An 11,838-nucleotide genomic window follows, 5' to 3' on the forward strand; every position below is an offset into this window, starting at 1 on the left:
CAACACCGCAGTGAGCAAAGCGATTACATCAGCATTTAAAGCTAATGTTTGCCTCCGGAACTCCAACCACGATTGTTGTAATTCATCCTTTTGCTTGGCTCAAAAACACTGCCTACTTATTTGAGGGGTTTTATCAGCGCTGTAGGTTCTGCTACGCAGGAACAGCAGCCCGCAGGATCGGGCCCCCTCCAGAGCCAGCTCCTGTACTAAACCCACGGATCATGCAAGCAACGCCAAAGAAATGCCTCTGGCACCACACTCATCGTCATCCTCACTGCATGCCCAATCTCTAGCTAGAACAAGGAGAAGGCACCGGTAGGTCCTGCTCCGAGGTTTAACTGGGCTTGAGTTTCCCCAGCAGCTTGCTCTCCTAATGATATCGAACACAAAGGGTCGGGCAACACGTGCAGCCTTCCGTGATCACCTCGCAGTGGTAACTGTGACGTGACACCTGAAGCATCACAGCGCCCCAAGAACCAAATCTGTGTGGGAAATGTAACCGAGACGTACCGCACCCGCAGAACCCACAGCACTCGCAGCTTCTGTACGAACATCAGCAGTATCGAGTGATGGGAACAGCTTTGTCTCCCCTCCAGTTCATTTCCAGTAAAGGATATCTATTTTTTATTAAATAGCTACACATTCAGAGAATATATATATATAGCTAACATATTTAACGGAATCCATCAACGGCCTTAAAAGAAGTAAAGGTTCAATTGCAAGTAATTTTAAATGCATTTCTTATCCATCAAATTAAATGTATTTAAGAAGAAACAGCTTGGCATTAATTCAATACTTTTCATTTGAGCTTTCCAAAGCTATTTGCAAACATGAGGTGTAACCAGACAACAACAGCTCTAATCGCTGTTCCCGTAATTCTGCCTCAACTAGAACATACCTTTTAAACCAACATTATCCGTTGTCAGATTTACAGAGGATACGAAGACAGCTCAGAATTAATAAAAATAAAAAAACCATTCAAGCATACATATTTATAGCTGAATCTATTTTGTTTGATGCACATCTTCTGCATTATAATAAACTTCTCCCATCCAAAAGAGATTTGAGTAAAATTGAGTATTACTAGATTACAGCTTCTCTTTTGCTGGCATTGTTATGACTTCGTAAAAGTTTACCTCCTCAATTAGTTTTGTGATAGCAGTTCTGACACCGACTGTGTAAATAGCTCCAACAGGCTGCATACTGTTTTCTGCATCCTCCCCAAGTATCCTCGCCAGGAAAACTTCACATTTAGAAACGCTGGGCACAATACTGAGAGAGGATTTACAAAATCAATGTTTATACTGAGAGGACCACATGATTTAATATAAAGGAATAAAGATACGCATACACAATTTTAAAAAGTCGGTGTGGCACAGCAAAAGAGGTGGGGGAAATGAGATCAAATGCAGAAGTCAACAACAGTTAAAAAGGAATACAGCACTGAAAGCTATTTGCTGTTGTTTCAAAGACTGAAGAACAGGCTGAAACGGAGCTCAAGGTAGCGATGGAGCGAGGTTTCCCCATTAAGAGCAAAAGCAAACATCACCTCCCAGATGTTTTTTTTTCCAATCAGAAAGCGAGCTTAGAAAAGCGATAGGTCTAAAGTAACTGAGGAGCTCTGACAGCCGCTCTCTGCGAAGCGCACGGTTGTCACTTCTGGCCCCGGCTCCTGCCATGAGCTTCTGCTCCTTTCCCAGCCACCTCCTATGCAGGGGCTGTTTCAACCAGAGCTAGTCATTAAAAAGATTCAAAAAAAAAGACACCTAGTGGCCAGCGCCCCAAACGGCAGTTCGTTTTTCTCAAGGTTTACTCTAAAGGTACCACAAGCGCGAAGACTCGGGTTGACCACGCCGGAGCCCTGTTGATAACCCTCGGTTACCTCCTTGACCACGCCAGGAGCTGAGCACCCCGCACGTACCCGTACGGCACAGCCCCTCGCCGGCCGCCTCGCACGAGAGGGCACAGAGGATGCGCTGAAATCGAGCAGCCTTAACACAAATGAATTAACGAGCATTTCCAAAAAGCTTGACAGCTGCCTATTTAAAGCTTCCGTGCCCTTACCCCACTGCCACTCAACGCCCAGCCTCTGGAGGAAACAGCACGGCTTACTGCGGGAGCACACACGAAGAAAATCCAGCAGTTACAGTCACCCCAACAAGCTGACGGAGCCGATGTGTACGTATCCCTGTTCTTCTGCGTGTGTAACACCCTTGGTAGAGCCTGGATATGTCTGTCCTCTGACACAGCGTCAGCCTGCCGGGAAACACCGGGAGCGTGCCCAGGTCGCTCTGCATGCACAGTGGCGACGGACTTCGGGCAGGAGGCGATGTGGAGGTCAGCACAGGAGGGAAGAACCCGCTACGTCGACAGGCTTCCCTTTCTCAAAGCCCAGACTTGAGGCAAACATGACGCGGAATTAGGTTCTGCATAGCACTATTTCTTGACCTTTCAGGAGAGATTGGAGCAAGCGGGGTTTGCAATGAGCTGGCTGTGCTTCAGCAGGGGAGTTTAGGATGCAGCTGGACACGGCTCGGGGTCTGGCAAGGCACCTGAGTATGAACAGGCGTGTGAGGCGCAAGCTACGAGCTGAAGTCAGTCTAAAAAATAAATGCACCAAAATGCCTTAGAAAAGTGGCGCTAATGGTAAGAAACTTCTCAAGGCAGGCAACGTCTGAAAACATTGATTCTTGAACGTACGCAGTGAAACCAAACTCTTAATGAATAATAACAATACGGTGAGATTCTACTCCTTAGGTAAAAGCAGGGCACAGAGACAATACCACGTAAAGCAGCAGTCCTTCCCACTCGTGAAAGAGTGACGGTCTAGCTTACATCTGTGCAAATCAGCAGCAAACGCTCTGCGGAAAAGCAAGCTCATGCTTTTCAGCTGGAAACAGCAAGGAAGAAGTGCTGGGATAGAACAATAACAACAAAAATCAGCTAAAAGCCTGAACTCAGAAAGTACTCTAGGCAAAACTAGAGAAAGCTGGTATTCAGGGCGTACTCACCCTGTCATTAAAAGGAGACACATGGAAAGGAACTCGCTCCAAAGCCTACAACACACTTTTAGCAGAACCGTGTTCAATTTTGCCATCAGGTCAGTGCGACCCCCGGCTGTTTCATGAGAAGTTATGTTGACACCTATGTGCAGAATTGGGATTAAACGTGCCACTTGAAAGAAAAAGGGTAAGAACTAAGGAAAAACATTGCCTCGGCTCTGCTTACTAAAATTGACTGGGTGTTCATTGCCCTTTTTTGTCCGGGATTCCTCCATAAACTGATAACACGGGTAGTCTGGTATGCAGATTAACAACCCCGACAGGTTGTTTAGATTGATCTTTGATCAGCGTAGAGCAAGATGCACTAAGACAAAAAATAAAAAAAACTCAAACACAGAGTCCTAACTTCTGCTGAAAGTGCTTTACATGCTCCTACAGCCCCAGACCTCTGTGGTTCACAACAGACCTTTTTACAAGGAGACTTACTACTTCTCGCAGGAAGGAAAGCAAAATCCACCTGAAACAATAACTCCAGAAGGATTAAAGCATTTTAAAGGTTCCCTTCAGTCTTCATGAACACAAATAATTTTGTAGTGCAGAAAGATGCCACAGCGAACATCCACTGGCACACAACACCCCGACAATGCAGGTTTCAAACCTTACGGCGTGCATCACGTACACCAACGGAGCCGCAGCCGCGTTCTGCGAGACCTGAGGGTGCTGAAGGCTTTGGGCCGTGGTGCTGGGAGCCCTGCCTCCTATTCCAAACACATCCCTGCACCAGGAGGCTATTAAGAAGTGCGGAAGCTACTCCAGGCACTCCTCACCTGCCACCTCGCCAGGGCGCTGCTCACAGTCCCACCCACGGGAGCCAACGCAGCACGACCCCTAGAACCAACACCACTTTTAATTCTCCATTTATTTCTTGCCTGCTTTCTCAGTTTCGCAAAGCACAACGCCCCTGCCCCACAGCCACGAAGCGACGCGTTTCTCCAGGGCCACCTCCGCCTCCTCGTGCCCTCGCAGCCTGCCCCAGGCCACAGCGCCAGCGGCACAGAGCATCAAGGACAGGACCCAGCACTCCCAGCTCTCCGCTGCGGGACTCTGCCAACTCCTCACTTCCAAGTTTAAGACTTAAACGCTTCCATTTAAAACGCCGCGAGTTTGTTGGCAAATTTGGAAGCGTGCTGAAGGAGATGATCACTCGCAAGCCATGATTTCCGTTTCTAATCCCCCGCAGCTTTCTCTTGCCTCCCCGTCCTGATCTTCTCACAGAGCCTTTCTATTAAAACGTGTAAATAACAAGAATGCAGAACCAGCACAATCTATTAACGAAACTCTGGCATACGAGCAACTGCTACCTATTCATCACGAAGGAGCTGAACTGCTTAAACGTGGCAAGCTATCAAAGCTTAGTCGGTGCACAAAACAGAACCGCTTTTGCCCAGGAAAAGGATTAGCCTTTCCCCATCCTCATCTTCCACCTCACCACGTGGAAAAACAGTTTAGCAAGTCTTAGGCCTCTTTCCTAACATATTCCAACCCTGGATCAAGTTCTGCACGGGGGCTTCTTAGTGAAACTTAGTGGTATTTGATAATTGGAGCAGGAAAAAATATAGCAAGAGCTTTGTATGACGGAAAGGGATATAGTGAGAGGCAGTACACAGATCTGCATTTGGTGTGCAGCAGATGTCAGCATTACCCAGATTAATACTGAAGCACATCGGGGCTGGGTACATAAGCAGTGATCTCAAAAGCCATAGATAATTCTCTCCTAATAGAGATGAAAATTAAAGTTTGGGGCTTGCCAAATCTCTAAGCTAATAATGAAAAAAGTTCTGTCGGTTTAGAACAGAGGCTCAGATACTGAAGGGGGGTTTTAAATGAGGGACTTCCATGAGGCTGACGTTAACGATACAGTTTCAGGTGAAAGGTCTAGGCGGAATCGGAGCAGTAAAGCTGTCTCCTTCGAGTCTCAGCTTTCGCAGGTGGTGAGGCAGACACTGAGCGTAAAAACGTCCTGAGGAACAAGGAAAAGAGAGATATGCAAGGTCTACAGCCACACGGGTTTTAAAGAAGCAGTTCTCGAATGGAAGGAATCTCATTTAAATTACTTCCCTGTACGGGCAATTCGCGATCTAATAAATTTATATTGCATATAAAGTACCTGACAGATAAAGGATAACGAGTACAAAGTCGCCCATTATTGCTCGATCACAACCTGTCCTGGAGCACCCAGCTGAGAGAAATATATTCCAAAGTCTTCAAGTTACTAAGAACATTTTATTCACAACAAAACAGTAATTGGAGCCTCTTGGAACTAGGTATTTTCCTACGTGGTATGAAAAGAGAACAACATTTCATTAAAATTATAAATACCAATATAATTACAACAGTATATATTATATTATATACTTTTATACGCTGGTCGGTCACTAACTCATTAGGAAGGAACCAAAGCAATTTACTCAGTTTCATAATTTTCACAGTGGAAACAAAATGTAATGATGTAAACCAAATTAGATCATTAAATCTTCAGACTCTTAAAAACGTAAATTTTCATATCAGCAGTACACGCAAAGAGACTTTCAATTGATGATTTTTTTTTCCTAATAGTGAATGTCATAGGGCTGATCTCCGACCGGCAGCTTTGGCAAGCTTACGCTACAGATCAGTTTTGGGCAATTACTTCCTCGTTAAAGCACCAAAACTTTCAGCACCCTTATAAGAAAACGTTAGAACCAATATGAAAAAGTTTATAGTAGCCAACTTCAGAAGTATTCAGTACCAGAAATATAGGAAAAGTGGATCCAGTTCCTGTAGTTCTCCTATTTTCAGTATGGTAAGAAACTCATTTAAGCTTCCCTATCGCTTTCTCGTACAGAAAATAAAGCTCAAAGCTGAGCAGCTACCGCTCCCTGGTAGCATGGAGGTGTAATACGGATTAAAAGGAAAACTCCTTCTCTTTCTACCAACCAGTCAGATATATAAACTCTGACACATGCTGCAAAGTAATAAAAAATGTGGCTATGATTTATAGCAGAAAACAATGAAAGTGATGAGCCTGTGTTTGCACCCGTCAGTGATTCGCTGTACGTAAGGAGAGGTGACATGTAAAAGTTGCATGCCCAAAACCTCTCCAGAAAGTTTCGGCTCCCCCCAGTCAGCTAGTTCTGACTGCCGCAGCAAAACTGGTGCTAATGACAGCAGAGACGGATATCAGAGCTTTGGCATCATGTGAACACCCTACATTTCAGGCTGCTACTTATCGAATTTCCCATTATTAAAGCCAAAAAGCTCACTCAGGGTCTGACACCACAACCACGGACAGAACAGTCCTGTTCACGGCTGCTATCGCAATCTACGTACAAAACCCAGCGTTTGGGGCACACGCAAGCAAGGGAAACCCCTTGGGATTTCACCCCTCGCAACGCTGCCCTGCTGCTGACCAGGCAGCAACCCCACAGCCAGCGGAGTTCAGTAACCTCAACTCTTCTTCACCTCAGCAGCACAAGTTAACCATTAAAATTCATTTTTCAAAGCCTTCGGGTGCCGCTTTTGCTTAGAGCTCCTGCTGTACCGCGATGCTGCAGCGAAGCTGCTCGTTCCCCGGGCAGCAGCACCCCAAGACAGGCAGAGGTGTGATGTTCATGGAGTGCAGCAAGTCTCGGAGCAAGACAGATTTTGTTTTCTTCTTTCCAAATGCAAGAGTTCTGCTGAGAACGACGTCCTGGTACTACGAGGTACTACTGGGCAAACCGACCTGCGCTGACAAAGTCCTTCCCACTAATTAAACACTGGCCGAGGTTTTGCTCTCAGCTGGATACTCCACAAAAGCAGCGACTGCAGACTCATTTCTCAGCTGAGAAAAGTATAGGGGAAGAGGTAAACATTGCCATTACACTTTCTCATCTGCACCAAAATCCATAAAATCCTGTCAAGGGCTACCCCGCTGCCCAGGGTAACTGCACCAGAGCAAACTCCAGCGCGTAAAATATTCTTAGCGGATAAAGGAACAAGACAAAGAACAACTCCAACACTTGCCCACAGATTTTTCCCACAATTGTCAACTCATAACAAAGTTCAGAGCTTTCCTGCATTATTCCAGCCCAGCATCTGACCACCAGCAGAGCTGACTGCTGGCCACTTGCCTTCTTGCTTTTCAGAAACCACTTGATGCATTGCGTCGAGTGCTACAGCCTGAGAAATGGAATTACTGCCCTGAAGGTCATTTTGCCATACACCGTTAGCATCTGATAATATTTACCAACCTAATTTACCTATTTACCAACCTAATTCAGTACTAGGGAAGCATTTAAGATCACCAGTGCTCTGAAAATCACCGCTAAGTGTCTACTGAGGCGGCCTTGGTAGGACTTAGCAGAGAGCAGTCCCACTGAAACACCGAGCCAAGGTTACAGACAGCTTTACCAAAAGACAACCAGAGCAGGCTGCTACTACCAACTCAACTTTTTTGTATATTAAAACAAGAACCTCAAACAAGTACCTTTAAGAATTCAGCTATCGCTAAGGGTTAGCTTTAAGGAGCCCTTAAAGCAGGCCCAGTCAGAGAATCCAGACACAGCGTTTAGCGTTCAGAAGAAACCACGTAATGAAAATGCTGAAAGACAAACATGGAAAAAATTAAGTCTTCAGAAATCCTAATCTACTTTTATAAAATGCAGCCTATCGTACCACTTCTGAACAGGACTGAAACCATGAAACATTACTCTGTCCATCAATAGGAAAGTCAACAGGTCATAAGGGCCGTATGTCAGATTATATATGTATTTTTTTTTTCAAAGACAAGAAAGCTGTCAATTAAAAAAAAATGAGGGAGTTGAATAACTTTCTACAATGAACTTTGCTTCCTCTGTATTTTTCTAGATATTTTAAGACATCGTTTTTCAGGCTACAAGGAGCCCAAACTCAAAATAGAGCTGAACAACACAAAACCGGTGGTACAGCCTCCTCGTGCCAGCATCACGAAGAACCATTTCATTTACTCAAAGGCAGAAACTTTTCCTCATGCGGAAAAGCGAGGCTGATCTTTTGCAGTTCTCCGAACAGATGTACTGGCCTTGATGTCCCCTTTCAAGTTTATTCTTTTCTAAATCAAGCCACCGAGGTCTCTTGTGGACATATGGTATATGGACATCATAGCTGCTGTTTTTCTTTGCGAATGTGCTAGGATCTTCTGACCTGGGGTCATACCAGCATAAAGTTACCATCTGCCTACTCCTGTTACATGATCAAAAAGGAGCGTTTCTGGCTCTTCTGCTACATCAAAACACCACAGGTGGGTAGAATACTGCACTGCTTGCGGTCAGCGCTCGCTGTATCTCATCTGACCTTGAAACTCTGTCCAAAGGAGCAAAAGCAGCGACCAAACCAGGGTTGGAGGAGTGGGTGTAGCACGGTCCGGACAGCACGGCTTGGAAAAGTCCTGCAGCAGGTTTATCATCGGGGAGCTAAATTAGCCCTTATTCTCCAACCTTCCAGTAATTACCTCCAATACCCAAATAACCTCAGCACACAAACACTGTGCAAAAATCAGAAGAAATAACTGTGACTCAAAATAGTATTTCAGTACAACATCTCTGCTGGTGTCTTTGCTAAACACTTCACAGAATTTCTTGGTCCCTTCTAGAAACACAGGGTAAGAGAAAGTTTGAAAGCTAAAATGAAACCAAACCAAGGCTGTTCCACTTACTGGTGGATTATGTTCTCAGGCAGCAAACATTTTCATTTTTAATTAGATGAAGATTATACATGCAGTTTTGTTTTGTTCACAGATAAACTTTCTTGTGAGGTCAGAACTGCTGAAGAAGCTTTATGAAAATCCTATCCTCCAGCCCAGGATAGAGGCCTGCTGCACATTTTCTCAAATAATATTAGAACTGAAAAACTGCTGTGCAAAAGCAAGGATTACTCCAAAAAGAATCAGAGAAACAATTCATTTCTGTGTCTAACTTTTGAAAGAGATGCCTTTAGCTGAAATCTCTTCTGGCATTTAAAAAACAAATAAATCATTTGCAACATTTACTAAGCCAACCAATTTCTACTGCACTTCCGATTTGCTGTTATTTCCTGAGATTCTTGACCCCTTCTTAATTTGCGGGATGCCAACAGGTGAAAGGGTTGCTATACCCCTAACTCGGCCACTTTTAGCCTCTTGCACTTAAATCCATCACAGCACAAGATCAGAGCTTAACTGGCTATGAGAAACCACTAACCAAAAGTGCTGTAAAAGCACTGAGCAAATTAACAAGAAACTATTTTATTCCCACCAGTTGTCACAACAGCAGTACCCACAAAGATTCCAAAGCCGTCTATTTTTTTTCAAGTAGCAGAACCCCTTTTGTAAAGATAATTGAAAACACTTGTCACTGGCAGTAGCATCACCATCAGCTGTGGTTCATCAACACCTACGAAATAAACTACTCAAAAAGGATGAAACACTTACACAGACATTAAAAAAAAAAAAATCCAAGGCAGGAATAAGAAGCTTGTAGGATGTTAAAAAGCTACTTCCTTGTATTCCATATTTAGCAGGAACACAACCCAGGTTTTGAGCAATCTGATGCACGTGGAGTATTTCCACAAGAAACAATCACAGAAGATTCACCTTAAGCACGAAGGGAGAGCAAACAAAAGACTTCCACGAAGCACAGCATTTTTGTATCTGCACTATGCACTTCAGCAAACACGTACCACATCTGTGTCAGTAAATCAAAATTAAACCAAGAGAAAAATACAACTGAAACCTCTTACCATGTTCGACAAAGACGTTACAGTGCGGGCCCCCATGCCTCGATGACTCCTTCTTCCCTGCTCCTTTGATAAAGTGCAGGGCAGGCAGACTTGGCCTCCTTTGGTCCCCAAGAACTTTTCCAGGCTGCTGCCCCATAAAGCAGCTATGGGCAGCCTTTCCCAGGATGAGAAGCTTCTGCAGAAGTCCGCGACCCCCGATCTTCCAGGCTGGGAAGGAGCTTTGAAGGAGAATTTCTTTCAGGTGGGTGTGCTGCTTGCACTCACCGTGTAATAAAGTCACTTGAGGCAGAGAACCAAGACAAGCACGGATTCTCCCAATGCTTTTGAAGACAGCAGCAAGGCTTCTTAGGTGGCTTTATGAAAAAAACAAAAAAGAAAAGTTAAGAGTTCCGATCACGCCGTAACAACAAGTGTCACCAAAGTTTCACGTCGCCATATGCAGCGTGTCTTCCACCGAGGCAAGCAGGATTAGTTCACCTCACACACGAGAAACCACGTGCAGGCTCACCCCGGGCAGGAAACGCTCATTCCCCCCCTGCGACCAGGGTCAAGGTTCCTTTTTTTTTTTTTCCTTTTTTTCTTTTTCCTTTTCTTTTGCATAGCATTGAGTTCGCGAAGGCCACCGAGCCGCCTGCTTGGCTCCGCGCACCGCCGGGTCCCCCCGACACCAGCCCGGCTTCAAGGAGCCCGGCGGGGGCACCTCAGGGCCCGGCGTCCTCCGGCCTCCCCCGGCCTCACCTCGCCTCCTCCCGTGCCTCTCCCTCGGGGCGAGCTGGGGGGGTGCCGGGGGGCCATGGAGGCCGTCGAAGCAGCGCTGGGCCCGCTCTCTCGGCTGCCTGCCTCCGGCCTTCCTCACGGGGAGCCCTCACGGGGAGCCGGGGGCCGCCGGCCTCGCCGGGGGGGAGGAGGAGGAGGAGGAGGAGGAGGAGGAGCGGGGCCGCGGCCGGGCTCCGGGAGGGAGGCTCCCGCACAGCACCCCCGGGAGGCCGAGCGGGGCCGGCTGCATGCCCGCGGGGGGGGGGGGGGGGAGCCCGGCACGGCGGGGCGAGGCCGAGCCCGGCCCTGGGGAGCGCGGAGCGGGCTGAGGAGGGGAAGGAGGAAGGGAGGCTGACAGGAGGAGGGGGACAAAGCGGGGGGGGGGCAGACCCCCGGGAGCGGTGAGGGAGATGGCGGAACCCGCGGCGCGGCCCCGGCCGGCGGGCGGTCACATCCCCTTCCGGCCCCTCCTCCGCCATCGCCGCCGCCTCCCTCCCGCAGCCGGGCCCGGGAGGGGACGGGGAGAGCCGGGGGAGCCGCTGAGGGGAAAGAGTTTGGGGGGTGGGGGGGGACACCGAGAGGGAACGGGGGCGAGGCTGTGAGGAGAAATCGGGGGGGGGGGGGGGGCGTGAGGGAAATGGGCGAGGATTTGGGAGAAAATGAGGGAAAGGGGGGCTCTGAGGGAATAATGGGGCGCTGAGGGGATAGGGAACGAAGCCATGAGGCAAATGGGGGTGTCACGATGGGGTGTTTGGGGGGGGGGGAGGCAGCATGGAGGGGGTGCCCCCACGTTCCTCAGGATGAGGGATATCTGAGTGGAACGGGGTGAAGGGGAAGATGGTGGAAAGGGCAGGTGGGAGAGGTATTTGCTCGCATTACACCACCAAACGATGCGAACTGAGGCGTAAAGCTGGGCTCTTCCCCTACGTGGAGCACAGCCAAGGGCCCAGAAAGCTCACGGCACAGCCCTTGTCCCTGTGCGAGGGCCACCCAAGTCGCTTCCTCCGCCTGTCAGGGAGAGCTGGCTGGCCCCCGGACCACCTACGGCCCCCCTGCCGTGACGGGTCTAAGGCCCCGGGACAGCTCAGGACCCTGCGTTCCCCGCAGGGACGTGGAAGGATGAGGAGACCTCGACCTGGGCAGCTGCACGCCCCGCCATCAGCTCCGCCACAGGCGGGGATCACTCGTCCTGCCTGCACAAAGGACTTGGCTTCCTCACTAATGCCATCAGTGGATATGCAAAACTTGACACCAAAAACATCCGCAGAGGCCAATCAAAGAGGCAATAAAACAAATACGATTTTAT

General features: G+C 47.9%; 1 protein-coding gene across 2 annotated transcripts in view; it reads right to left on the minus strand.

Moving 5' to 3' along the window:
* Positions 1 to 10,902, minus strand: part of ABL1 (ABL proto-oncogene 1, non-receptor tyrosine kinase) — a 75,424-nt gene extending 64,522 nt beyond the window's left edge. The window contains exons 1-2 of one of the 2 annotated variants that reach the window (XM_013193979.3): positions 10,515 to 10,902; positions 9,777 to 10,129 (exon numbers count right to left, since the gene is read on the minus strand). In XM_013193979.3, coding sequence (XP_013049433.3) covers positions 9,777 to 9,912 — 136 coding nt within the window. In that variant the 5' untranslated portion in view covers positions 9,913 to 10,129; positions 10,515 to 10,902. Of the gene's footprint in view, positions 1 to 9,776 lie in introns of both variants that reach the window. The other variant, XM_048053312.2, reaches the window with a different exon arrangement.
* Between the last annotated feature and the right edge of the window lie 936 nt (positions 10,903 to 11,838).

This window comes from Anser cygnoides, chromosome 20 (assembly GCF_040182565.1).
Source record: "Anser cygnoides isolate HZ-2024a breed goose chromosome 20, Taihu_goose_T2T_genome, whole genome shotgun sequence".
In the NCBI taxonomy this organism is placed as follows: Eukaryota; Metazoa; Chordata; class Aves; order Anseriformes; family Anatidae; genus Anser; species Anser cygnoides.